This window comes from Eucyclogobius newberryi, unplaced genomic scaffold (assembly GCF_026437365.1).
Source record: "Eucyclogobius newberryi isolate DKJ021-1_F unplaced genomic scaffold, fEucNew1.0.hap1 SCAF_9, whole genome shotgun sequence".
NCBI classification, from domain to species: domain Eukaryota; kingdom Metazoa; phylum Chordata; class Actinopteri; order Gobiiformes; family Gobiidae; genus Eucyclogobius; species Eucyclogobius newberryi.
Genome location: NW_027316532.1, coordinates 16,136,607 through 16,163,831, shown reverse-complemented (window position 1 = coordinate 16,163,831; position 27,225 = coordinate 16,136,607). Strand labels below are relative to the sequence as shown.

General features: G+C 46.5%; 4 protein-coding genes across 6 annotated transcripts in view; 2 read left to right on the top strand and 2 right to left on the bottom strand.

Annotated features, from left to right (window-relative positions):
* The window catches only part of apc2 (APC regulator of WNT signaling pathway 2), a 40,635-nt gene extending 30,609 nt beyond the window's left edge, over positions 1–10,026 (top strand). For both annotated transcript variants that reach the window (XM_072439456.1, XM_072439457.1), the window contains exons 11-15: positions 54–152; positions 722–861; positions 1,545–1,739; positions 2,420–2,634; positions 4,270–10,026. In XM_072439456.1, the coding sequence (XP_072295557.1) occupies positions 54–152; positions 722–861; positions 1,545–1,739; positions 2,420–2,634; positions 4,270–9,655 (6,035 nt within the window). In that variant the 3' untranslated portion in view covers positions 9,656–10,026. The remainder of the gene's footprint in view (positions 1–53; positions 153–721; positions 862–1,544; positions 1,740–2,419; positions 2,635–4,269) is intronic.
* Positions 10,027–12,803: 2,777 nt separating this feature from the next.
* cunh19orf25 (chromosome unknown C19orf25 homolog) lies at positions 12,804–15,626 on the bottom strand. Its single transcript, XM_072438630.1, has 3 exons — positions 15,456–15,626; positions 14,957–15,129; positions 12,804–13,990 (listed from the first exon to the last, which is right to left on the bottom strand). Exons 2-3 carry the CDS (start codon positions 15,093–15,095, stop codon positions 13,803–13,805), a joined length of 327 nt encoding a protein of 108 aa, XP_072294731.1. The 5' UTR covers positions 15,096–15,129; positions 15,456–15,626; the 3' UTR covers positions 12,804–13,802.
* A 1,711-nt stretch (positions 15,627–17,337) lies between these two features.
* Positions 17,338–22,141, bottom strand: LOC140354365 (receptor expression-enhancing protein 6-like). Its single transcript, XM_072439338.1, has 5 exons — positions 21,983–22,141; positions 19,366–19,459; positions 18,750–18,888; positions 18,361–18,529; positions 17,338–17,573 (listed from the first exon to the last, which is right to left on the bottom strand). The coding sequence occupies exons 1-5, from the start codon at positions 22,113–22,115 to the stop codon at positions 17,338–17,340; spliced, it is 771 nt and encodes a 256-aa protein (XP_072295439.1). The 5' UTR covers positions 22,116–22,141.
* An 826-nt stretch (positions 22,142–22,967) lies between these two features.
* LOC140353777 (tetraspanin-33) lies at positions 22,968–27,148 on the top strand. 2 transcript variants are annotated; one of them, XM_072438513.1, is made up of 8 exons: positions 22,968–23,100; positions 23,298–23,355; positions 23,451–23,575; positions 23,990–24,064; positions 25,069–25,164; positions 25,251–25,373; positions 26,121–26,282; positions 26,602–27,148. In XM_072438513.1, the coding sequence occupies exons 1-8, from the start codon at positions 23,044–23,046 to the stop codon at positions 26,743–26,745; spliced, it is 840 nt and encodes a 279-aa protein (XP_072294614.1). In that variant the 5' UTR covers positions 22,968–23,043; the 3' UTR covers positions 26,746–27,148. The 2 variants fall into 2 exon arrangements, with proteins under 2 accessions (XP_072294614.1, XP_072294613.1); XM_072438512.1 differs by having other exon boundaries at positions 22,969–23,100; positions 25,245–25,373; positions 26,602–26,793.
* Positions 27,149–27,225: the final 77 nt, after the last annotated feature.

The window sequence follows — 27,225 nt, the reverse complement described above, 5'->3', positions numbered from 1 at the left end:
TTGATTTGAAATGTGTTTGCGCCGCGCTCACCTCGTCCTGTCGTGTGGTTCAGACGTCCCGGAGCCCGTGGACCCTCAGATCTGCCAGGCCGTCTGCGCCATCATGAAGCTGTCGTTCGAGGAGGAGTATCGCCGCGCCATGAACGAGCTGGGTGAGTGACGCGCTTCACGAAACATATCACAGCAGCGTATGAACACGTCTGACCCCGTGGCAAGAGTTCATCTGTGATACTATTTAAAGAGACAAACGCTTTATCACATTATGTCAACATGTCTGTGCTTTGATAAAAGACCAAATACTGAGGTTTCACTACATGAGTTTAAAAAGGTCACAACATGTTAAGCCCCTTGAGAGTTTTGGAGACCATCCAACCTTTTTTTTACTAAGTGAGAATAAATAAACCTAAATACTGGGCCTGTAATGTAAAAGCAGAACGTTGTGACAAAATTAGACCTCTGAGCACTGTCTGCATTTATGAATGAAATATTTTAGCCGTGAGCAGCGCTAGCAGTGATTGTGCTTCACTTCAAATCGTGTTTTTGAAGTTGACACCGGTGATTTAGGCTTTGTCAGACAAGTTTGGTATTAAAACACGTACTTCACTTCAGCTGATTTGTTTTCATAGCATATTTGATTATCGTCCCCTCAGTTTTAGCGTTGTGAACCTGAATCGTTGCGTTTAGGACATGCTAACATGTTTGTTTGATGTTGTCGTGTCAGGAGGTCTGCAGGTGGTGGCGGACCTCATCCATCTGGAGAATGAGATGTACGGACCTCAGAACGACCCCATAAACATGGCTCTGAGACGCTACGCCGGGATGACGCTGACCAACCTGACCTTTGGAGACGTCGTCAACAAGGTATGCAACCCTTTAGTTTTGTAAAGAATAGGAATGCAGATTTTATTTGTTTTATATTTTGTCATACTGTGCCATTTCTATAACTGTCAGACGACCTTGTGACCTTTGCGTGTGCTTCCGTTTCAGGCGACCTTGTGATCTTTTGCGCTTCCGTTTCAGGCGACCTTGTGTCCTTTGCGCTTCCGTCTCAGGCGACCTTGTGACCTTTGCGCTTCCGTTTCAGGGCGACCTTTTGACTTTGCGCTTCCATTTCAGCCAACCCTATTACCTTTGCATGCGCTTCCGTTTCAGGCGACCTTGTGACCTTTTTACTTCCGTTCCAGGCGACCCTGTGACCTTTGCGCTTCCGTTTCAGGCGACCCTGTAACCTTTGCGTTACCGTTTCAGGCAACCTTGTGACCTTTGCGCTACCGTTTCAGGCGACCTTGTGACCTATGCACTTCCGTTTCAGGCGACCCTGTGACCTTTGCGCTTCCGTTTCAGGCGACCCTGTGACCTTGTGACCTTTGCGTTTCCGTTTCAGGGAATCCTGTGACCTTTGCTCTTCCATTTCAGGCAACCTTGTGACCTTTGCGCTTCCGTTTCAGGCGACCTTGTGACCTTTGCGCTTCCATTTCAGGCGACCCTGTGACCTTTGCGCTTCCGTTTATGGCGACCCTGTGACTTTTGCGCTTCCGTTTCAGGCGACCCTTTGCTCGCGCAGGAGCTGCCTCCAGGCTCTGGTGGCGCAGCTGAGCTCAGACAGTGAAGAGCTGCATCAGGTCGTGTCGTCCGTCCTCAGAAACCTGTCGTGGCGAGCCGACATCAGCGGGAAGCGAGTGCTGCGCGACATCCGCTGTGTGACAGGCCTCATGACCTGCGCCCTACAGGCCACAAAGGTACTGCACGTGCCACGCACGTTACTGGTGCATTACAACAGGTTTAACACTGCCGTTTGCTCGTTTATGGGTTTGTTCTTCTCACTTTAATCTAGGGCTTTCACTATTATAATAACAATCGACAAGTCAGTGATTATTCTAGAAATTACTTTAAATATGTTGTGTATTATCACTGAATTTATCACATTGAATAATGCAGCTGTTTTGCCTCTGACAGGTTTTTACAATTTTCTAATTTTGACTTTATTTGGTGTATTGTTGTACATATAAATTATAGTTTGCTCCACAAATACTTACTTGATTGGTGTAAAGGTTAAAAAAAATAAAATTACAGGAAGTGACATCACACTAGGTAAACTCATTCTAGACAAAGTTGGTGCATAAATTACACAAAAGAAACTCTCTAAACATTAGTTCAACAAAACAAAGTCGCTCTCACATTTTTTCAATTGTCAAATAAAATAAAGTGTGACATTAGATTAGTTTTTTCCCAGTGTTTGCTGGGTAATTTCCTTGTGCGATGTCGTCAATTATAAACAGGAAGTGAAATTATAAACCTAGAAAATGATGTATTCTGTGATAACATTTATAGCCACATTTTAAATATATAAAACTTATCTACACATTAGTCAATGAGTCGTTCGAGTTAGTACAATCAACAATCACGTCCGTCTCCGCAGGAGTCGACGCTGAAGAGTTTGCTGAGCGCGCTGTGGAACCTGTCGGCTCACAGCGTCGACAACAAGGCGGCGATCTGCTCGGTGGAAGGAGCACTGGGTTTCCTGGTGAGCACGCTGACGTATCGATGTCAGACCAACTCTCTGGCCATCATCGAGAGCGGGGGAGGGATTCTGAGGAACGTATCCAGCCTCATCGCCACCCGGGAGGACTACAGGTGAGGGCGGGGCCGAACGCCACCTCAGGTTTACACATGCAGATGTTCTTGAGCTTTTACAATGTGTTTTAACATTGTTCCCTCATCAGAAACATACCTGGAGCTGCGTTTAGCTTCATTCACGCTCGTTTGGTGCTTAAGCACAGAGATCCTGTGTGCGGCTTTTTCAGTCCATAAATCATCTTCAGACTCATTCAGAGCATTTCTGGCTCAAATCACGTTCGTTACAACTGCATGCTCGCATTAGCATGTCAAGGCTAACGTTTATCTCCCATTTGTAATTCTCTCTGCTGCCAGTAGATGGAGCTTTAACTCAATTCCTGATGTGGGAAATGCCAGACTGATGTAAAAACATACTACGCGCTTGTAATAGGTTATTTTAAGTTCTAGAACATGACATGCCAAAGTAAAGGTACAATATAAGCATCATATATGTTCTTTCACAAATATATAATTGATGTTTTGACAAAAAGTTACATTCTTAGAGCTTTTCTTCTCAACTGTCCTCAAAGTTTTAGATAATTAAGGCATTAACAGTGACGCTATTAGACTAAACATAACTTAAACTATATTATTAAAACTGTATCTTTTTCTACACTATATTATTATCTTGATATAAGTGTACCGTATTTTCCGGACTATAAGTCACACCAGCCAAAAAAGGCATAATAGAGAAGAAAAAACATATATAATTTGCACTGGAGTATGAAATGCGGTTGCAAGTGTTAAAATAACAAATAATATCACATATAGTCGCTCCGGAGTATAAGTATAAAGTATATATATAAGGCTAGGCAAAATAATATGTCTGTTTGCGGTAACAAGACCGACCCACTACGAAACTAGCCGACTGGAAAAAAAATATCAGCATTTTGTTGAAAAAACGTCAAAATCTTTTATTTTTCAATTATTTCGCCGACCTACCGGACTTTCCTAAACCGCCATATCGAATATTTTTATTGCGCTGATAAACCTATCTTTCATCTCTAAGGACTGAGAACGCATCGTGCACCACGCGTCTTCATTTTCAGTCCTCCGCATGCGTTTGTAACATAATAGAATGCGTGTAAGAGCCGAGATATTGCTTTTTACTAATTGGATTGCCTCTGTCGGCGCCACTTGACTATGCATAGGACATGTGTTTCTCTGTCAGGGTGTGAAATTTGACTTACGCAAATGCATTCTGGGATTGAAACACGCCCAGCAGCGTCATCACAACAAACATGGCGGCGCCCGTGTCCCCCGCATGTTCCCCCCGCTCGCCTTCGCTACCAAAATTAAGGATAGCGGCGTGCAAAAGGTTGATTAAAATATTTTAAAATCGTGAGATTTAGTCTCCCGATCGGGTCGATAGAGACGTTTTCCGTCATTGACTATTGAAGCCTGACCCCTGGTGGTCACTCCGACTCAAAAAATGGCAAATTTTTTATCTTTTTTTTTGCCTTCAAAGTAAAAAAAATAAGAATTTGCCGTCCGAGCCACTTAAAAAATGTTGACTCGGGTTACAGCAAACAGACAATTTATTTGGGGTAGCCTAAGTATAAGTCGCAACCCGGCCAAAACTATGGAAAAAGGTAAATATTTCGATGTCAAATAAATACTTAACAATTTCACTTCTCTCTCCTCTCTCCGCAGACAAGTCCTCCGTGACCACAGCTGTCTGCAGACTCTGCTCCAGCACCTTCGCTCCCACAGTCTGACCATCGTCGGAAACGCCTGCGGAACCCTGTGGAACCTCTCGGCGCGCAGCCCCAAAGACCAGGAGCTGCTCTGGGACATGGGTGCCGTCAGCATGCTCCGAAACCTCATCCACTCCAAGCACAAGATGATCGCCATGGGCAGTGCCGCGGCCCTGAGGAACCTGCTCACCAATCGGCCGCTCAAATACAAGGACACCGCCGTGGTTTCGCCCGGATCCTGCATGCCGTCGCTTTACATGAGGAAGCAGAAAGCTCTGGAGGCCGAGCTCGACGCCAAGCACCTCGCCGAGACGTTCGACACAATCGAAAAACAAAGTCCCAAACATTTGACGCTGAACAAGCCGCTGCGGCACATCGAGAGTCTCGTCAAGGACTACGCTTCCGATTCGGGCTGCTTCGACGACGACGAGGGGCCGAACATGTCCAGCAGTTTGGAGACCGGAAGCTTCTCGATGCTCTCCATGTTCCTTTCCAATTCTAACCTGATCCAAAACCAGGCGCAAAAACAAAACAACAAACCAGGAAGAGACAGAGAGATGGAACCGCCACAAAAAATCCGTCAAATTGCTCCTGAAGAAGACGACGTTGTATCTGCCGCAGCGGAGAAGTTGGCGAAGAAAATCACAAATGCGGTGGCGAAAATTGACAGATTAGTGGATGACATCACCATGCACACGTCGTCGGAGGATAGTCTGAGTCTTAGCTCCGAAGACCACCTCGCGGACTGGCCGTACAGTATGGACGAGCTGAACGAAGGCAGAGCAATGTCGTGTTCTCCGTGTCGTTTCTCGGATACAAGCAGTCTAGTGCAAAGGGACCGCTTGAACCGCGCGCACGCTCTCTTACGGCTCAAAGCGGCGCATTCGAGCGTCTCTACCGACAGCCTGAACAGCGGCAGCAGCGACGGCTATTGTGGGAGTAAAGATCAGATCCAACCAGCACCGAGACCCGTGGCGATCCAGCAACAAAGACCGAACCAACTCGATCTGAAAATGGCGCACGATCAGCTGCTGAACGCCATAAATGCAGTTCAAAATGAAACGGCTGAACAAGAGATCCCAGAGAGAGATACAATGGGGAATGAAGCGATAAAAATGCAAGATTTTCATTTAACGGACGCGGAGAAGAACCAAGAGCAGCTGGTTCAAACTCCAGTCAGCGTATCAACAAAGATGTCTTCAGACGTTAGCATGACTTCCATAAAGCTGTCGCCGTCGTATCAACAAGTCCCGCTGATCCAGAGTGTGGCTAAATTTGGTGTCGCGAAGACCACCATAAACGTGCAAGCGGCTCAAGCCATGCGGAGACAGGCCTGGGTGCCAACTGCGATGACTGGCGGAAGTATGACCAAGTTTTCGCCAATGACATCAATGAGAAGTCCGACTATCGGCCCAATGGAGACACTTCAGAAATACTCTGTTGAGAATACGCCGATTTGCTTCTCACGCTGTAGTTCGCTGTCGTCTCTTTCGTCCGGAGAAGGGGACGGGGTTGGCGCGCTGGACATACAGAGCGAAAATGAACTGGACAGCGATTCGTCCTTGGAAATAATTGAAGTTGAAGACGGAGGGGTCGTCAAAAGAGTGGAAGACGACGAGACTCTGGAGGATTTGAGCGACAGCCAGCTTCTCTTGACCGACTCCAAAACGTTTCCGAGCAAAGAGACGGTTCCGATCGCGATTCCCTGTTCGGCGAAAAGGGAGAAAGTGTTCCTTCGCAGTGCGCAAAACACGACGCTCGAGGACAGATCTCCTTCGAGTTCGTCAGAGAATTACATCCACGAGACTCCGCTGGTGATGAGCAGGTGCAGTTCGGTCAGTTCGTTGGGAAGTTTTGAATCGCAGTCCATCGCAAGCTCAATCCAGAGCGATCCTTGCAGCGAGATGATCGACGGAACGATAAGCCCGAGTGATTTACCAGACAGTCCAGGTCAAACTATGCCACCAAGTCGCAGCAAGACGCCATGTTACGGAGAGCAAATCGTACCCGAAATGCAGCCGATGGGTCAGTGGGAAACGAGCATAAGAAAGTTTATGGAGATTACGGATTCAAAAGAAAGATTCAACCCGTCAGATCTGGATACAATGATTTACTTTACTGTGGAGAAGCCCACGGAAAATTTCTCTTGTGCGTCAAGTTTGAGCGCCTTACCGCTCCATGAACACTACATTCAGAAAGACGTGGAGCTAAAGCTAACACCGCTACTGCAACAAAACGATAAAAACGCCTATTACGAAGATGACGAGCACGGACAAAATGAGCGCTACAGCGAAGGGAACTCGGATGACGATATTGAAATATTAAAAGAATGCATAAACTCAGCCATGCCGTCCCGGTTTAGGAAATTAAGACCCTCGCTAATGACTGTACCTCCGCACATGCTCAACCCGCAAATGAGAAAACAGATACAGCTTCCCGTGTACATGATCTCGAACGGAAAAACACAAATCTATCACGGGCGACGGATTGTAATGCCACAAAAGGAAAAATTCGAGGATTCGGATTCTGCTGAAAACACGGCAGTGAATTTCTCCAGCACAACTTCCCTCAGCGACGAAACTTTACGCTATTCGGTAAAAGAGAGAGGCGCTAAAGAGTGCACGGCGAAAGGTTTGAAGCAAGAACCAATGGACGATGACGAAAAACGCATCGAAGATTTGAGGATTTTCTCACATTTTCACAAACCGAACAGGCCGAGCTACCAACCCGACATACAGCTCACGAGAATGAGCAAACACGTGGTGCCGACGCAAAGGATCCTGATGCAAAGTAAAGAAGTGGCGGATAGAGTGGCCAGCCAACGGAACCAGTCGCCGATTCAGCAGAGAAAAATGCAAGTTAGAATGGAGCTCCCCGTTATCAAACACAACTCTGAAAGTAATTTGAATTTGCGATGCCAAAGTGAACGCATGTACCATCACAAGCGAAATTCCTCCGAGGATAGTAACAGCTTTTACGAAGACAAAGAACTCGCCAAACGACCAACGAGGAAGCAGTTGAGGGAGGCAAGCAGGAATACACTGTCTAAAAGTATGACCAATATAGGACGCATTGAAAACTCCCAAAAAGCAAGAGGCTTTCATAGGATTAAACAAAACCTAATCAAGGACGAATCAATGGGAAGTCATTCTCTCAGCTCGTCCCTCAGCTCCCTCAGCGACGCAGAGTTCGAAGACCACAAGACCAAAGCGGAGCAAGTGTGGTTCAAAAACAGACAAAACAAAAGCATGAATCAGCACAAGTCAATGCTCATTCACAGCCCATATGAAGAACAGAGCTCACCCAGTTCTGTCAGTCTGGATTCTGAGGACGACCTGCTGCAAAGATGCATCACGTCCGCCATGCCCAAGCAGCGGCGCAAAATGTCCGGCAGGAAGAAGAAGGCGGAGAAGCAGAGACAAAGGTCCGTGGATGTGTGGAGCATAGACGAGGAGCTGGACAGCGACGATATGGCGTGGGACAAAGAATCCGACTTGAACAGCGTGGAATGGAGGGCCATTCAGGAAGGGGCGAATACGGTCGTGACGGGGCTCCAAGCGTCGAAATCGCAAGAGCCGTCATCGGAGGAAACAGAGTCAGTGCTTTCGTTCATGTCTACGTCAAGCTTCACGCCCAAAGAGAGGAAGTTCGCGAAAGAAAAGAAGCCGAACAAACCGCTTGATTTTGCTCAGCGTAAACCTGTGCCGAATTTGCCGGTGGTATTCAGGGGAAGAACGGTGATATACACGCCCAAAAAGGAAGACCCGCCATCGCAGAGACCTCCTCCGAGAAAGACGTCGACCGATTTTGATGTGCCCAAAAATCCAGAACTTGCTCAGCACCGGTCCAAAAGCCTGCACAGACTGGGTAGACCTCAAGATACGGAGTGGTCTTTGCCGAAACGCAGCTCGACTCCACCTCCGCGGATTCCAAAAAGTTCCTCTTCCGGATCTTCTTCGAGCTCGACGCCTTCCAAAACGCCCCAGAAAAAGATCACGTCTCCAGTTCAGATTAGTAAACCAATCCAAAAGAAGAACTCCTCACCCAGCATCAGTCCACCGGCGACGAGTCCGCCAGAAAGACGGGGACGCTCTCCTGTCGTTAACCAAAACGAGAAGTCGCCACCGCCTAAAACGCAGAAGTCTCCGGTTCGGATTCCGTTCATGACAGCGGGAAGGCAGCCACGCCCGCTGTCTCCACTGGTGACCAATCAAATGATGAGACAAAACAATAGTAATCTAGTGAACTCGAGGAGGCCTCCGAATCGCTTTGAACTGATGAGGATGACTTCTGGGCATTCAAGCGGCGGGGAAACGGACAGAAATGGATTCATGAGGCAGCTTACGTTTATCAAGGATACAAAGACGGGAGTAAGGCGCGACGGATCCGGCAGGAACACTCCTGGTTCACAAAATGGCTCCCCTCGGAGAGCAGTACCAACAAACGCCGCTGTGTTCCTCTGCTCGTCACGATGCCAGGAATTAAAAGAGGTGGTGCAGCCTCCAAAAAGAATGCAAGTGAAGACTATCCCTGCTCCACCAAAAGAGCCGCAAGTCCAAAAACAGAACTCAACATTTGAAAGGAAACACGTGAATTCTCGAGCGATTTCAAGCGAAAGAGATGCGGCAGCAAGACGTCCGGCCAGAAGAACGAGCTCCGAGAGTCCGTGTCGAGCAGCGCAACGCAGCGCTTCAAACAGAGTCAATAACAATCGCACGAAACAACAGCCGGAAACCGACACGTTTAAGAGACACGCTTCGTCTCCAAGTATTAACATCCTCAGCCGCGTCACAAGCCGATCATCGCTGCGCTCGTCCTCCTCTGATTCGAGCGGTAGAGCCAAAAGCGAGTGCGATGATACGAAAAAGAAAGGAAGCAAGTCGAGAAAGAGTGACAGCAGAATAACGTGGAGGAGAATTCGCGACGAAGACGTGCCACAGATTTTGAAAAGCACGTTGCCCGAAAATGCTTTACCGCTCGTGCCTTCGCCCATCGAGGAAAAGGCAAAACTTCCGTCACTCGGCGGTCTGCCGGGGAAGCTGCCGACGATTTTACTAGAATCGAGACGAACAAGCGATGCTACGGTTCAAACCGAAGACGTGGCCAGTCACAAAACCAACTCGAGCCCCTCGCCGGCGGTGAAGAAAGCGGCGAAAGTACCGGAAGGCAAATTCAGCAGGAAAGATGGAGATTATGACGGGTCGCAAATGCAAGGATCGGTGCATTTTCGGCACGGCTCGCCGAGCAAGTCCGCAAGGGTGACGCCGTTTAACTACGTCCCAAGTCCAATAATGCTGCAGGAAACAATCAGCGAGAAATCTGAAGACAAAACGGAATCGTAGGACATTTAGTCGAGCACAAGGACGCTGCTGCTCCCTATACCTCAAATATTTTCACCCATTTCCCCGCTTTTCCCCCCCGACCTAAACTATCACGTATTATAGCTTCCAGTCTACATACACAGTTGGATGTATGTGTTTGAACTTTACAGAAGATGCAGTTCGGAAACTCCACGAATGCATCGATTTTTGTACCTTTTTTTGTATTTGTAGATTTAACCATCGCTTGGTAGAAATGTAGTGAAAACATACCGCCTAAAGACAATGATTTCACGCTCATCATCGCTGCGAAAACGTTAAAATCGCTTTCATTCAGAATATTCATCTTGATTATTTTGACCAGTTTTGGGGCTTTTCTGAGGATATTTCTGCTTTTTTTATTGTTTCAAGCTAAATTATGGACTAACGTTTCTGGTGGAGCTTATGCCACTTTTCTACAAGTTCTACAAGTTTTTTTGTCGCTAATACAAACAAACACGGATTCGTACAGTGGAAGTTTAATGCTTGATCGTGGAACATTCAAAGCAAGCGATCTTCCACCGAAAAAAGCCACGCCTTAACGCGAGACTATCCGACCTCACAGATTTAACTCCAACAGCCGTGAAATGAAAACATGACGCAAAAACTCGTCACGGCGGCTTAAAACAAGACCGAATGTTTTAAATGAAAGTGATTTTAACTCTGCAGCGTGACAAAGGAATAATATGCAAAACCACGAAGACGACGAACAGCGGTGGGACTGAACCGGAAGGACTCGAGAGACTGTCGAGTGTTTTTACATGAAAGACATTCACGCTCTGGACATTTATCTCACCCTTTTCAACTCGTATAACCAGTATCTATATCTAAACTGTTTGCGTTTGGCGGTGCGTTCGAAGTCCAGCGGAAATGTTGAGGATTCAGAGTTTCGGATTGTGAACTTGGGTTTAATTGCCATTCGATGTTTGCGTTATGGACACGTTCAAGGTCAACCACAAACCAAACAAGATCAGGGCCAAACCAGAACTAAACCTGGACTGAACCAAGACTAGGCTAAACCAGAAAGAAGGATGTCACAAGATCAAAATGTTCAAATTCTGTTCAAATTATCGACCAACCAAATAATTCCCTGACCAGAAATAAATCATGTCTAAACCAGGACTAAACTCAAAACTGAACTTGAACTAGATTAGGACTAAATAAGGGTAAAACGGGACCAAACCAAGTCCAAATCAGGTTTAAATTGGGTAAATGTTGGTCCCGGTTTTGTCCTGTTTGTTCCTCTTCTAGTCCTGGCCTGTTCAAGCCTTAGTTCCAGGTTTATTCCCAGTTTAGACTCAGTTTTGACTCAAAGTGTAAAGACTAAATGTGGTCAGAATCAGGACTGGAAACACGACACGATCAGCCTACTTAAGACGCTAAGTCCCGGGGTCTCATTTATAAAGCGTACAACAGTGTCCACGCAAAGTTTGTGATTTTAAAAAGACAAATGAACACGGAAATGAGCCAATGATGATCCAAAAACTCCCCCAAAAAAGAGATGGGGCAAAAGAAGAATGAAAAAGTTTGAAAACTTTAGTAAATGAGACCGATGTGTCGTACGATATTAGCCATTAGACATTTCCGCTGGCTCGAAACCGCCACAAGAATCACAAAGATCCACATGGTCTCGTTGTAAATATCACAAATGAGTATCGGCATGCGATGTATCCGCCCTTTTACTCCTATAAACGTGCACACGAACCAGCTGCAGCTCCGCGGGACGATCCCAGAGCGTCTTTCACAAGACGACGGACGAAGGTCCGATTTGGTCTGATTCGGTTGCGGTTCGAAATGGTTTCTTTTTGTATTTCGTTTGACTTGGAAGATTCCGCTGATGTAAAAAACGCTAAACGTGCCGTGAAAGTAGTGACAATAGTTGGGTGATATTTATCTAAAGATCTGTAACCGATGGTCGCGACATCGAGAAGCTGAAGGTGAAAACGCAGCAAAGCGGGAAACGTTCTGAGCGACCGTTGACATTTATCCGTCGAGCCACGTTTATCACTGTTTTATTTATCTCCTGTCGATCGATCGGAATTTTTGACTCAGATTTTACTTTATCTTATTAAAAACACTTGCGGATTCAACAGAAAAAGCTATTTTAAATCGCTTCCTCCAGAGTCTGACCTTTCAACGACAGGTTTTTGGCCTTGGACGCTAAGAAAATAGAAGTTTAATTGCAAAGCCCAACTTAAAGCAGCTGAATTCAACTGTGACAAAGGCTTTTTAAGGTTTTGAGGTTTAAATTCTGGTAAAAGAAACAAACTCAAACACAACCGACTTGAGTTTTATCAACTAATGAATAAAAAGGCTTGACGTTTGAAACAAGTGCAGTATTTAGTGATGACGTAATTCCATCTCGACTTCAGAAAAGGAAGAAAAGCCGTGGAGAGGATTCGGTGGATTTGGTTGAAGCTGTTGAAATGTGAAGGACTGCAAGGTTCATTTGAAAAGTGTTTCCGAGAGTGTGAAGGAGGCGGCCGCAGTGGGAGGAGCTCGGAGTGTGAAGGAGGCGGCCGCAGTGGGAGGAGCTCGGAGTGTGAAGGAGGCGGCCGCAGTGGGAGGAGCTCGGAGTGTGAAGGAGGCGGCCGCAGTGGGAGGAGCTCGGAGTGTGAAGGAGGCGGCCGCAGTGGGAGGAGCTCGGAGTGTGAAGGAGGCGGCCGCAGTGGGAGGAGCTCGGAGTGTGGAATAGGAAACAGAAAAACCCGTGTCATATTCAGTGTTTTCATCAAATAAAAGTGTAACGTGTTTTACTACAGTCGTGTCTTTTATTACGAGCGCTTGAACTTACGGCTCGAGGAAAAGCAACGAAATGAGCAAAATTCAGACTAAGTGAGAATTTATCGAGTGAATAAAACGCAGTAATAATAAGAAATGAACAGTTTATTTCCTTTCTCTGTTCAGCCTTTAGTTTAGTTTCTATGGTTTTATTTTGACAGTTTGACACATTAAGGCGTGAACATGTTTCTTTTAAGATTGACTAATTGCAATTTTATTTTGAAAATCATTCTCTGGACTAAAACACTTCCTGCCTTTTAATACACAGCAAAGACAGGAATGATTAGGTCAAAATGTCAGGAATAAACTGTTAAACGACTTTATTCATAAATATTCTCTTTAGAAGCTTCAGTCACAGATTTACAACTTTATTTGGTTTAAAAGTGTTTAAAAGTCTCAATGTTCGACAGAAAGAATGGTTTGACAGTCGACAGCGTTAAATAGAACAGACAGGAAGGTTTATGCAAATATCCAAATCTCCATGACAACATCAGGAGCTCAAACGTGTCACACAAACAACAGAAATAACTTTACACTTTGGTTTGAGAGAAAAATGACATTAATAGTTTTAAAATCATAGATGAAAAATAGTCAAATTCAGCAGTTTTTTAAAACAATTTCATTATGGTCCAGTTTTAAGTGAATCTGCCTCTTCTGACCACGAGAACGTCGACGTCATGACGTCACGGCCGCTTCATGCTTGGGTTCAAAGATGAGGAACATGTCAAAGGATTAAGAACTTAGAGCTTTTTATACTGTTTATTATTCATTCATTTTCTACCGCTTGTTCCCATTCGGGGTTGCGGGTGACTGGAGCCTATCCCAGTGACTTCGGGCCTTAGGTGGGGTACATCCTGGACAGTGGTCAAACTCGTGGCAGGGCCAACACAGAGACATAGACATTACAGACAGTTCACTCTCACATTCATTCACTAGGGCCAATTTAGAGTTGCCAATTTTGCCTAACACATGCATGTCTTTGGACGGTGGGAGGAGCCGGAGAGAACCCACGGTAACAAGGGGAGGACATGCAAACTCCACCCAGAGAGATCATGTGATGTTGGTCTAGTCCTGGAATCGAACCCATGATCTCCTTCTTGGGAGGCAAGAGCGCCTTTGCCACCGTGCACCATCAATGTTTATTATGATTAAGAAAAGCGTTTTAGTGTCTATTTTAGAGCTCAGCAGAGGGCGCTCTAACACCACCTCACCAACCTCTGTCTGCGTCAGTTCTGGAGCAGACGACCAGATCTGAGCCTGGAGGACGTCCTCCTGCAGACCGTGTCCTGTCCTCTTCAGCTCAGAGTCCTGACCTGAAGGATGTCCTCCTGCAGACCGTGTCCCGTCCTCTTCAGCTCAGAGTCCTGGTCCTGACCTGGAGGACGTCCTCCTGCAGACCGTGCCCCGCCCTCTTCAGCTGCTCGTGCTGCTCCTTCAGGCGTTCTTGAGCGTCCGTCAGGCGGAGGTTCAGGTCCATGAAGCGTCTGCACTGCTCGTACTTCAGCTCCACTTCTCTGTCGCCCGACGATGAACTCGATCCTGCAACGACAGTTTTAGAGCAGGTGATGTTCATGTTCTGAGGAAAGCATCGTCTGATCAACGTCTGTAAAGTTCTGAAACCTTCATCTGACCAACATTTAAGATGTGAGTCATATAAATCAGTCTGGTGACTTCTAAAATATATATGTGTGAATACTGCTTTGCCCTACAATACTTGTCGCTGTAGCCCCTTGAGAGAAATACTGGGTTATCTGGTTCTGGTCCTGGTCTGGTCCTGGTCTGCTCTAGTCCTGGTCCTGGTCCTGGTCTGCTCTAGTCCTGGTCCTGGTCCTGGTCTGCTCTAGTCCTGGTCATGGTCCTGGTCTGCTCTAGTCCTGGTCCTGGTCCTGGTCTGCTCTAGTCCTGGTCATGGTCCTGGTCTGCTCTAGTCCTGGTCATGGTCCTGGTCTGCTCTAGTCCTGGTCCTGGTCTGCTCTAGTCCTGGTCCTGGTCCTGGTCTGCTCTAGTCCTGGTCCTGGTCCTGGTCTGCTCTAGTCCTGGTCCTGGTCCTGGTCTGCTCTAGTCCTGGTCTGCACTAGTCCTGGTCCTGGTCTGCACTAGTCCTGATCTGCACTAGTCCTGGTCTGCTCTAGTCCTGGTCTGCTCTAGTCCTGGTCCTGGTCTGCTCTAGTCCTGGTCCTGGTCTGCTCTAGTCCTGGTCCTGGTCTGCTCTAGTCCTGGTCCTGGTCTGCTCTAGTCCTGGTCCTGGTCTGCTCTAGTCCTGGTCCTGGTCTGCTCTAGTCCTGGTCCTGGTCTGCTCCAGTCCTGGTCCTAGTCTGCTCCAGTCCTGGTCCTGGTCTACTCTAGTCCTGGTCCTGGTCTGCTCTAGTCCTGGTCCTGGTCTGCTCTAGTCCTGGTCCTGGTCTGCTCTAGTCCTGGTCCTGGTCTGCTCTAGACCTGGTCCTGGTCTGCTCTAGTCCTGGTCAGCTCTAGTCGTGGTCATGGTCCTGGGTCTGGTCCTGGTACCTGGCTCGGTCTGGTCCAGACTGAACAAAGGATCGTCAGACGCAGAGTTCTTCACGTCCTCCAGGATCTGCTCCACCGTCGGAGGCTCCGGGCGACTGGGCAGAACCACACGCTTCTTCCCTTTGGAGCTCAGGTTCATGATCACAGCTGTGGAAATCTCCTCTGGTCCTGGTCTGATACAGAGGAGGGACAGAGGAGAGACAGTATTCAGAGATGAACCTAGAAATGAAGATCCTGGGACCAGTGCAGGGCCTTTCTGTGTTTACATGTTCTGTAGAAGTAAATTAATGTCCTGAAGAATTGACAATGGACAATTAAAATATTATCTTAGCCGAATTGACCTTTACATGTTAAAAAGTCGAAATAATTAATATAAAGTCTGTAAAACACGCACTACACTTTAAAACAATTAAAAAGCGAGTGGAATTACCGAAGTAACAAATTGAGTTCAGTGCGGAAGCGGAAGCTAATCCTCTGTACACTCGTTTCCCGCTATTACCTGCGCTTTTGCGCGATCAACACGCGCGCTTCTGGCCACGTGACGTCTTCAAAGTGCCTCGTGTGAGTTTTGAGCTTCAAAAGTGCCAAAACTCCAGGATTTCTGCGTGAAATTCCGGATGAAAACAAAACGCGCAGAAAGATGAGCTGGACAAGCGTACGTCAGGCGTCACGTGACAAGCGCGCCGTGCCATCTGCGTCATCACGTAAAAGTGACGCAGAGAGTGACATAGACGAAACAACGGACGGACTTTATAATAATAGATCCATGACAAAAAACTCATACTTTATTTTGTACATTATTTAGTTATTTGTTTTGCCCTATTTATGAACTTATTGTACAATTTGTTGCTTCTGGTGATTTTATTCTATATATTTATGTTATCATTTGGTTTATTATACCATGTAACGTACACTATCTCAGCAGTAAAATAAGGAAAAGAAAAGCTTTTACAATTGTATGAATGTGATTTATTTCATAAACTTATTACAATAGAGTAAGTAAATACGTGATAAAGGAATAAATAAAAGAATAATGAATAACTGAAAATAACACTACTTTTGAAGGGTTAAAATCAAATGGCACTTATCGCTTTCAATGTCTATTTGTTTTTTATATAGATTTTTAAACCAGCAATTGTACGATGACAAAGTTGTTGAATGATAAAATAAATCATAAATAATAAAGCTCGTGATCTGCTTCATAAAAAGATGATGTTCAGGAAGAAAAATCATCTCTTACAAGGGAATGTGTGTAAATAAAAGCTTCTAAAACAACTGTAAATGTAAAAAAGACTCCGAGCCTGTAGATGGCGCTTTCACCGTGACCCTGCTGCATCATGGGACAGGACCACGTGGCTTTGTTATTGATCTGGAAGAGTCAGAAGTAAATAAATTAAATATTACTTTAATTTATGATTGAAATGTTCGTTATATGAAGTACTTAAATACTCAAATCCCCAGTGTGTAACCTTTTAGGAAGTACTTTTTATTGCACTGAAGTTTACTGTGCGCTGCCTCTCCACAAACCTGACTCGTACTTGTCCTGGAGGAGCCTCGTTTCCATGGAAATGTGGCTCCGCCGGCTGTAATATTCCACAGTACGGCTTATCTGTCTCCATGGAGACTTTACACCTCCGGAAAGTTACACTCTGTGGCTTTAAGTAAAAGTACAGATACAGGGGGGTAAATACTCAAACCTACTTCAGTAAAAGTACCAAAATAAACGTCACGCTTGGAGTTTAATCATTTTTCATGTCGATTTTGAGAAGGATTAAAGCGTCAGACGTAGAGATCCGAATGAAGCGCTTAAACTACAAACTGCACTTGTACTTGTACTTGCACTTGTACTTGTACTTGTACTTGTATTTGTGAGTCCAGGTGACAGGGTAGCGCAGTAGAAGTACTTTGTGTCCATCTGCTACAGGACAAATCCTTTAACGGGATCAGCCTGGACCAATCAGGAGCCAGCGTCAGGTCTGACCCCGCGCGGCTGCAGAGCGTTCACAAATCTGTCATCGTCATGGCAACTACACGTCTACTCGTTACGAGCGTTTTTTGATAAATGAACCGCGTAAAACCTCAATTATCGGCATTAAAATAAACACATCGATAAACTTTGTGTGTAATGAGAGCGTTAAGTGATATTTCTGCACATTTATGGCTGTTTTGACGGTTTTTGATTTGTTTTTGTACAAATTTAGATTAAAAACGCTTTTTTTTTTTTTTTTTTGACAAAGCTGTGACTTTTTCAACACAAAATAATGTCAGTTTCTTTCATGTTTAAAATGTTCAGATGCAGAAGACAATGCAGGAAAAGCGTTTGGTTCCGTTCAGCCCAAGAACGGCTGAAACAACAAGAAAAGACACGAGTCAGGATCAAGTCAGATGCCCTTCTGCCTCCTGCGAGCGCCGTGGAAACGTACGATTTTGTCCTCGCTGTCTTTGCGTTTCCGCTCCGACTTCTCGTGGGACTTGTCGTGTTTGCGCGGTTTCGAGGGTCCGGCCTCTGAGCTGGTCTGGTCAGGGGTCCGGTCCGGGGTCCGGTCGGTGGGGCTTGGTAAAGCTTTGGCGTCAGCCGGAGCCACGAGGGCCTTGTTCTTGACCAGCGTGGACAGAACTGTGGAAACAAATACATTTATAGTGACACTCAGCTGCTGGACACGTTCAGCTGTACGTCAGTGTTCTCGCTGAGGGGTTTTGGCATGCGGGGCCGCCATGCTGCTGTGGGCCCCCGCCATGCTCAAAAGATACCGCCAGGCGCAGGCGGCACGCGCGAAAAGTACCACGGGGCTCGCATGGTACCCAAAAGATATGGAAAGCCAGTGTGATCACACCGATCATAACGAGCGACGTGGGCGGTGCAAGCGCGCATTTTTTAAGTACTTTTTGCGAGCGCCGCCCACGGTCCCACCGCCGTCCTCCACAGCCCAGCGAGAACACTGCCCGTTAAAACCTCTTCTTTTCAGTCAAACTTTCTTTTATGTGGATTTTTCGCCTTTATCACAAATCTCTAAAACTGATTTAAATTAAAATGACCTTCAGTTTTCAAAGAAGAATTCTCAAAACGCAACAAAATATTATTTATTTCTTCAGTTTTACTGTTTGGCCCCAGAAAACAGTAGTATTTACAGTAGTACTCGCGGTAGTACTTGCGGTAGTACTCGCAGTAGTACTCGCGGTAGTACTCGCAGTAATACTCGCGGTAGTACTTGCGGTAGTACTCGCAGTAGTACTCGCGGTAGTACTCGCAGTAATACTCGCGGTAGTACTTGCGGTAGTACTCGCAGTAGTACTCGCGGTAGTACTCGCAGTAATACTCGCGGTAGTACTCGCAGTAGTACTCGCGGTAGTACTCGCAGTAATACTCGCGGTAGTACTCGGAGTAGTACTCGCAGTACTCTTACCTTCTCTGGTTAGGTTCTCGGCGGCGCTCATGGCTTTCCCGCTCAGGTCGTTCACCATGTCGTCCACGGCCGCCTCGTGTTTCAGGAAAACCGGCCTCACAACACGGTTATATATGATCTGAGAACCATTCCACGCCACGGGAGCCATGCACCAGAGCAGGAACAGGCACTAAGGGAAAAGACCCCAAAGAGAGACCGGTTATAGACCAGGACAACAGCAGGAACAAGCACTGAGGGGAAAAGACCCCAAAGAGAGACCGGTTATAGACCAGGACTACAGCAGGAACAGGCACTGAGGAGAAAAGACCCCAAAGAGACCGGTTGGTTACAGTCTGCTTTGATGCCACATTGTGCGGGCAGAAGCCACAGCCGCCTGGGGCAGGTCTCACCTTGAAGGCGTAGTAAAAGGGAAACCAGTAGAGAAATATGTCAGAGAAGAACTCCCCGAGGCTGAAGACGCCGTACACCACCCAGTACGTCAGCCATTTTGTGTCGTCCTCCTTGTTCTCGCTCTCAATGGCTTTGATCCTGAGGAGGGGGAGCAAACGGCTCATTTACATATTATTAACACTCATAAACACTTATCAACAGTTAACATTAGTAATAAAATATAATAGATCAAATGTTTGTGTCCCTTTATCAACATTCAAGAACAGGGAAGATTCAATATAAATACATTCTTTGACAAATGTATTCATAGAAAGCAAATGTCACTTGAGTTTGAACCCGAGTTTAACAAAGTACAATATTCACACAATAGTTTCACAACGCATCAGGAGCTAAAAGAGACAAATAAATCCTCTCCTCCTATTGGACAAACGGATCCTCTCCTCCTATTGGACAAATTTACAGACATTTGTTTCAATAAATATCGTTATTTGCCGCGTTTGTTTTTCACGATATTGACCAAATCACAAACCATGAATCTACCACAAAAGTGCAGCATGTCTCCCACTTAACCCTGACCCTTCCTGACTGACTGGCATGTTTGTGGGCGGGACTCACGAGTAGTAGGCGGGGTAAATAAAGCCAATCATGTTGCAGAGCAGAGACGCGCCGTATCCATAGACCAGGTAGAGTCCAGTCACTGACACGGCCCCTGAAACAGAGCAAACACAGACACGTCACCACCAGGGGGCGCCGGGGCGGAGCGCCGGGGCGGGGCACCGAGGCGGGGCGCCGGGGCGGAGCACCGGGGCGGGGCACCGAGGCGGGACGCCGGGGCGGTCCTCCAGCCCCTCCTGAGTCTGGGAAACTCACACTGCACGAAACCATGGAAACACCAAGGGAAGGAACTCATTTAAGGACTAACTAAGGTCCAAAAGAGGTCCAAACCAGGACTAACTAAGGTCCAAAAGAAGGATAAACCAGAACTAACTAAGGTCCAAAAGAGATTTAAACCAGGACTAACTAAGGTCCAAACAAGATCTAAACCAGGACTAACTAAGGTCCAAAAGAAGGATAAACCAGAACTAACTAAGGTCCAAAAGAGATCTAAACCAGGACTAACTAAGGTCCAAAAGAAGGATAAACCAGAACTAACTAAGGTCCAAAAGAGATTTAAACCAGGACTAACTAAGGTCCAAACAAGATCTAAACCAGGACTAACTAAGGTCCAAAAGAGGTCCAAACCAGGACTAACTAAGGTCCAAAAGAAGGATAAACCAGAACTAACTAAGTTCCAAAAGAGATTTAAACCAGGACTAACTAAGGTCCAAACAAGATCTAAACCAGGACTAACTAAGGTCCAAAAGAAGGATAAACCAGAACTAACTAAGGTCCAAAAGAGATCTAAACCAGGACTAACTAAAGTCCAAAGGAGGTCCAAACCAGGACTAACTAAGGTCCAAAAGAGATCCAAACTAGGACTAACTAAAGTCCAAAAGAAGGATAAACCAGAACTAACTAAGGTCCAAAAGAGATCTAAACCAGGACTAACTAAGGTTCAAACAAGATCTAAACCAGGACTAACTAAGGTCCAAAAGAAGGATAAACCATAACTAACTAAGGTCCAAAAGAGATCTAAACCAGGACTAACTAAGGTCCAAACAAGATCTAAACCAGGACTAACTAAGGTCTAAAAGAAGGATAAACCAGAACTAATTAAGGTCCAAAAGAGATCTATACCAGGACTAACTAAAGTCCAAAGGAGGTTCAAACCAGGACTAACTAAGGTCCAAAAGAGATCTAAACCAGGACTAACTAAAGTCCAAAGGAGGTCCAAACCAGGACTAACTAAGGTCCAAAGGAGGTCCAAACCAGGACTAACTAAGGTCCAAAAGAGATCTAAACCAGGACTAACTAAGGTCCAAACAAGATCTAAACCAGGACTAACTAAGGTCCAAAAGAAGGATAAACCAGAACTAACTAAGGTCCAAAAGAGATCTAAACCAGGACTAACTAAAGTCCAAAGGAGGTCCAAACCAGGACTAACTAAGGTCCAAAAGAGATCCAAACTAGGACTAACTAAAGTCCAAAAGAAGGATAAACCAGAACTAACTAAGGTCCAAAAGAGATCTAAACCAGGACTAACTAAGGTCCAAACAAGATCTAAACCAGGACTAACTAAGGTCCAAAAGAAGGATAAACCATAACTAACTAAGGTCCAAAAGAGATCTAAACCAGGACTAACTAAGGTCCAAACAAGATCTAAACCAGGACTAACTAAGGTCTAAAAGAAGGATAAACCAGAACTAATTAAGGTCCAAAAGAGATCTATACCAGGACTAACTAAAGTCCAAAGGAGGTTCAAACCAGGACTAACTAAGGTCCAAAAGAGATCTAAACCAGGACTAACTAAAGTCCAAAGGAGGTCCAAACCAGGACTAACTAAGGTCCAAAGGAGGTCCAAACCAGGACTAACTAAGGTCCAAAAGAGATCTAAACCAGGACTAACTAAGGTCCAAACAAGATCTAAACCAGGACTAACTAAGGTCTAAAAGAAGGATAAACCAGAACTAATTAAGGTCCAAAAGAGATCTAAACCAGGACTAACAAAGGTCCAAAAGAGGTCCAAACCAGGACTAACTAAGGTCCGAAAGAGATCCAAACCAGGGGTAACTAAGGTCCAAAAGAGGTCCAAACCAGGACTAACTAAGGTCCAAAAGAGGTCCAAACCAGGACTAACTAAGGTCCAAAAGAGGTCCAAACCAGGACTAACTAAGGTCCAAAAGAGGTCCAAACCAGGACTAACTAAGGTCTAAAAGAAGGATAAACCAGAACTAATTAAGGTCCAAAAGAGATCTAAACCAGGACTAACAAAGGTCCAAAAGAGGTCCAAACCAGGACTAACAAAGGTCCAAAGGAGGTCCAAACCAGGACTAACTAAGGTCCAAAAGAGGTCCAAACCAGGATTAACTAAGGTCCAAAAGAGGTCCAAACCAGGACTAACTAAGGTCCAAAAGAGGTCCAAACCAGGACTAACTAAGGTCCAAAAGAGGTCCAAACCAGGACTAACTAAGGTCCAAAAGAGGTCCAAACCAGGACTAACTAAGGTCCAAAAGAGGTCCAAACCAGGACTAACAAAGGTCCAAAAGAGGTCCAAACCAGGACTAACTAAGGTCCAAAAGAGGTCCAAACCAGGACTAACTAAGGTCCAAAAGAGGTCCAAACCAGGACTAACCCAATGCAATGATCTTCTTCTTGATGCCGGTCTTCTCCTCTAGTTTACCAAGAAAATCTGTGACGATATTTTTCTCATTCAGAAACTTGTCCGTCTTGTCCCTGATGGACGTGAACATGGCTCTCAACCCCATGGTCCTCTTCAGGTCCTCAGTCTGGTCCTCGGACTGGTTCTGGTCCTCGGACTGGTTCTGGTCCTTAGTCTGGTCTTTAGTCTGGTCCTCAGTCAGGTCCTCGGACTGGTTCTGGTCTTTAGTCTGGTCCTCAGTCTGGTCCTTAGTCAGGTCCTCAGTCAGGTCCTCAGTCAGGTCCTCAGTCTGGTCCTCAGTCTGGTCCTTAGTCAGGTCCTCAGTCAGGTCCTCAGTCAGGTCCTCAGTCAGGTCCTCAGACTGGTTCTGGTCCTCGGACTGGTTCTGGTCCTCAGTCCCCAGAACCTGAGCTTGCAGCACAGACCTTGCAGGTGATCTGCTCTGATCAGAGCTAATCCTCTCAACCAAACAGGGTTTTAACTAGCCAAACAGGAAGGGGAGGGGCTTAGGGAGAGGAGGGAACATAAGCCGCGCCCCGACGCTCCCCCTGCTGGACATTTGTTGTATTAAAAAAATAAGATAATTGAAAATATATGAAACTGCAACCCAACAAATATCGTGCTATTTTCTGTGGTTTTAGGACCAGTGATATCCGATTGAGCACAAACTGTTTAAGTGCCCTGTGTAAATAACGTGGATTATATTGTGTTTATTATGGTGTCATATTAAACATGTATTGAACATTGAACCTGCTTTTCTCGTGCCTAAACAACTTTAATTGTTGAGTAATTGTCTTCCAAACAGAAAGTGCAGAAGTAGAAGCTGAGCTGGAATGTGGAGCAGGTTTGGACAAGTTCAACTTTTACTCACAAAATACACAACTTAAGGTATGACAAGAGCTCTGAGGGGCCAGTCCTGCTGTAGTCCTGGTTTAGTCCTTGTTTAGTCCTTGTTTAGTCTTGGTTTAGTCTTGGTTTTAGTCCAGTTTTAGTCCTGGTTGAGTCCTGGGATGGTCTGGTCTGATGACTGAGCGATGAGAGGATACAGAGGAGTGAAGTACACGCTGTTCGTCTGCTGCTACGTTTTCTGGGTAAGGGAAAACTTGTACTTATGACAGAACTAAACCAGGACTAAACCAGGACAAAACCAGGACCAAACCAGGTCTAAACCAGAACTAAACCTGGACTAAACCAGGACTAAATCAGGACTAAACCAGGTCCAAACCAGGTCTAAACCAGGACTAAACCAGGACTAAACCAGGACTAAAGAGTTTTTCTTATTTCTCAGGTGGTGAGCGCTCTTCTGATCACTGTGGGAATCTACGCCAAACTGGCCAAAGAAAAAGGTCAATCTTTCCTCTTTGCCTCTCTCTCTTTCTCTCTCCCTCACTCTTGTCCATGCAGGTGTTCAGTTATTTAACCATGACTGTATTTACTGCAGATGTGGTGGACACGCTGACCCTTGACCCTGCTCTGCTGCTGATCGTTGTGGGCTCTGTCACGTTCCTCATCACGTTCCTCGGCTGCTGGGGCGCGCTCCGCAATGCCCCCTGCCTCCTCAAAGCGGTAATGCGGCCTCAACCTGGACTTGAACCCCGGTCCGGACCTGGACTCGAACCTCGCACCGGACCCGGACTCGAACCCCACCCTTGGACTCAAACCGCGCCCCGGACCTGGACTTGAACCCTGCCCCGGACTAGAACCCCGCCCCGGACCTGGACTCGAACCCTGCTCCGGACCTGGACGAGAACCCCGCTCTGGACCCAGACTCGAACCCCGCCCTGGACCTGGACTTGAACCGCGCCCCGGACCTGGACTTGAACCCCGCCCCGGACTTGAACCGCGCCCCAGACCTGGACTCGAACCCCGCCCCGGACCTGGACTCGAACCCCGCTCCGGACCGGATCTGGACCTGGGTGAGGGTGAACCAGTTTCATGAATCCTCTGACAGTTCAGACGCTGTTGTATTTTGCGTTGCAGTTCCTGGGCGTCCTGATGGTGGTGCTGTTGCTGCAGGTGACCGCAGTAGTAATCGCATATCTCTTCACTGACATGGTGAGAACAAGAAACCACCTGGAACATGCCCCTCCCACTCAAGTGACGACGTAAAGTAAAAGTACTGCACTTACTGGGCTTTAAGTACATTTTTCAGTGAATACTTTTTACTTTTACTCCTCTACATTTTTGACAAGGACTGAAAAGTGAGGTCAGTTTCTTGGCTCCTGTTCAGCTCCTGTATCTGTGCACGTGAGCGGTACCAGCAAGATGATTGGACGAGCGAAAGACCCGAGAATATGTTGTGTATTTATCATCACGTGTGCAGCGTGTGCAGCGTGTACAACGTGTGCAGCGTGTGCAATGTGTGCAATGTGTGCAATGTGTGCAGCAACGTGTGCAACGTGTGGAACGTGTGCAACGTGTGCAGGGTGTGCAGCGTGTGCAACGTGTGGAACGTGTGCAAATGGAACAGTGCGTTTTGTGTGTGAAGTTTATTATGTTAGAGTAAAGGACAAACAAGCTTAAAATAACTACAATGATGAAGATGAGATTTTTACTTCATTTTAGCGGAAAAAATCTGATAAAGTCCTGGTGGAGAACGATGAGGGTCTTTTAATCAATAGATCAATCAATAAAACCCTAAACAATAACCGCTTAACAATTATTATTCTCGATTGGACAAGAGAAACTCTGACTTGATCTCGTGCTAAAGCGCCGTGTTTCCACTAATGCTAAACTTGTATGTCGAGCCTTAGCAACACAAAGCTAGCATAGCACGTTAGCAACAGCTGTTTCCTGTTTATGGCCACACGGCACTCGCTTTGTCAAGAGCCACAATCTGAAATTTCCAGGTCATAAAGCGTCTGACATGATCCAAAGCCAAAGCATGACAAAAAGAGAGGTTCAAACGCAGCGTAGAGGCTTTAGCCACGCCCCTCACATGCAAACAAGTCAAAGAAATGAGGCAAAACTGTTCCTGTGCACGCTAGCTTTAGCCACGCCACTCACATGCAGAGAAGTCAAAGAAATAAGGCAAAACTGTCTTTGTCTGTTTCTTGGAGGTGATGGAGCGGACGGAGCTGCTGATGCTGAAGGCCGTCGTGCGCTACAGAGAAGACCGAGACCTGGAGAACGCCATCGACTTCGTCCAGAAGAAGGTGCCAAACTAAAGACAAATGAACGGACGCGCCCCCTGGTGGTGCTAAGATGGTTTTTATTCTGTTCTTGTGACACGCAGTTTCAGTGCTGCGGCGTGGAGAGTTACACAGACTGGTCCAAAAACCTTTACTTTGAGTGTTCGGACTCAAACCCGAGTCTGGAGGCCTGTGGAGTCCCGTTCTCCTGCTGCCGCCCGGAAACTAACCAGGTGCTTCACCCAAGCGCACAGGAATCACCTCGTTCTATTCATACGCACATCGAACCATCACAATAAAATCCCAAACTGTTAAATGAAGGCCGTACTTGTCGTGTAGTTAGTTTGGACTTCTACAACACGCTCTCGGTTTGGTTCAGTCTCTCAGATGTGAATGTTCCTGAAAATGTTAAACGTTACATTGACATTTCCTCTGCTTTTAACTCAGAATCAGAATCATGAGAGTTTATTTTCAGTGAACAAGTCACAAACTGAACTTGCTTTGGCTTAAGATGTAACACACGGCAATGAATAATAAAAGTAGCAAAATATATCAAAAAGGACGTGCAAAACATTTAGAAATAAAATAAAATAGACTTGGTCTGAATAAATACATAATTTACAGTTGGTCAGAAATGGTGCAGATAGCGAACTGTGCAATGAAAGTTTATTGGTTTAATAATAGTTAAAGTGGGAGGAGTTAAGTGTTCATGAGTCCAACGGCCTCTTGTCTGAGGGGAGTGGCCTCCTGCCTGAGGGGAGTGGCCTCCTACCTGAGGGGAGCTGAGTTCACCTTCTCAGCAGAGCGCACAATGCACTGTAGTCTCTTGTTTGTCCCTGGCTGTGGCTCCAGCGTACCACACGGTGATGGAGGAGGTGACGAGGTGATGCAGGAGGTGATGGAGGAGGTCATCTGCGCCCCCTGCTGGCTGAGCAGGGGAGAATGTCCTCAGACTTAACGCTGACGTTTCCTGTGCTCAGAGTGTCCTGAACACCATGTGTGGATACGGGATGCAGACGCTGGAGGAGGGTTCTGCCCAGGACGAGGTCTTCACTGAGGGCTGCCTCCAGAAGACCATCCTCTGGGCCAAACACCACCTGCTGCTGGTGGCGGGGCTGAGCGGGGGACTGCTGCTGCTGGAGGTGCGCGAGGAGCGCCAGGAGAACCGGCTCTCTTTGCGAGCTTTGAAAGTGCATATGACGCGTTTTGACTCAAACACAGTGAACATGAATGTAGTTTAAATGTTTATAATGTAATCCATGTACATTACACAATAGTTATGATTTGATAAATAATATTACTGATTATCTTTATTTTATGAAATTATTTGGTTGTCAAAAATGTCATGAAAGTCATGGATGCATGGAACGTCGCTTAGTGATTACATCACAGAGGGATTCTTGACAAACTCGACTGATGTAAAACGATGATAAAGAACTCTCCGTGTCACTCGTCCCTCAGGTCTGCATGATCGGCCTTGCAGCTGCTCAGATCGCCTGGATTAGAAGAGTCGAACAGCTGCAGGAGGAGAACGTGGGCAGAGAGCGACTGGAGCGGAAAGACAGTCTGTGGTATCCAGCGTTTGCAGACTTCGACGATGAATGAGCCGAGACAACTGTGCGGCTGTTGTGTGGGCTGTTGTGTGGGTTGTTGTGTGGCTGTTGTGCGGCTGCTGTCTGGACTGTTGTGCGGGCTGTTGTGTGCGGCTGTTGTGCAGCTGTTGTGTGGGTTGTTGTGTGGCTGTTGTGCGGCTGCTGTCTGGACTGTTGTGCGGGCTGTTGTGTGGCTGTTGTGTGCGGCTGTTGTACAACTGTTGTGTGCGGCTGTTGTGCAGCTGTTGTGTGGGTTGTTGTGTGACTGTTGTGCGACTGTTGTGTGGCTAGTGTGCGGCTGTTGTGTGGGCTGTTGTGTGGGTTGTTGTGTGGCTGTTGTGCGGCTGCTGTCTGGACTGTTGTGCGGGCTGTTGTGTGCGGCTGTTGTGCAGCTGTTGTGTGGGTTGTTGTGTGGCTGTTGTGCGGCTGCTGTCTGGACTATTGTGTGGCTGTTGTGTGCGGCTGTTGTACAACTGTTGTGTGCGGCTGTTGT

Coding starts and splice junctions, on each gene's coding strand:
- cunh19orf25 (XM_072438630.1), bottom strand. CDS start 15,095: ATGAACCTGAGCTCCAAAGGGAAGAAGCGTGTGGTTCTGCCCAGTCGC. Junction 13,991..14,956: donor TCTGGACCAGACCGAGCCAG/GTACCAGGACCA, acceptor CTGTCGTTGCAG/GATCGAGTTCATCGTCGGGC.
- LOC140354365 (XM_072439338.1), bottom strand. CDS start 22,115: ATGGGGTTGAGAGCCATGTTCACGTCCATCAGGGACAAGACGGACAAG. Junction 18,889..19,365: donor ATTTACCCCGCCTACTACTC/GTGAGTCCCGCC, acceptor CCCCCTCCTCAG/GATCAAAGCCATTGAGAGCG. Junction 17,574..18,360: donor CGAGAACCTAACCAGAGAAG/GTAAGAGTACTG, acceptor TTGTTTCCACAG/TTCTGTCCACGCTGGTCAAG.
- LOC140353777 (XM_072438512.1), top strand. CDS start 23,044: ATGAGAGGATACAGAGGAGTGAAGTACACGCTGTTCGTCTGCTGCTAC. Junction 24,065..25,068: donor CATATCTCTTCACTGACATG/GTGAGAACAAGA, acceptor TGTTTCTTGGAG/GTGATGGAGCGGACGGAGCT. Junction 25,165..25,244: donor TCGACTTCGTCCAGAAGAAG/GTGCCAAACTAA, acceptor TGTGACACGCAG/TTTCAGTGCTGCGGCGTGGA.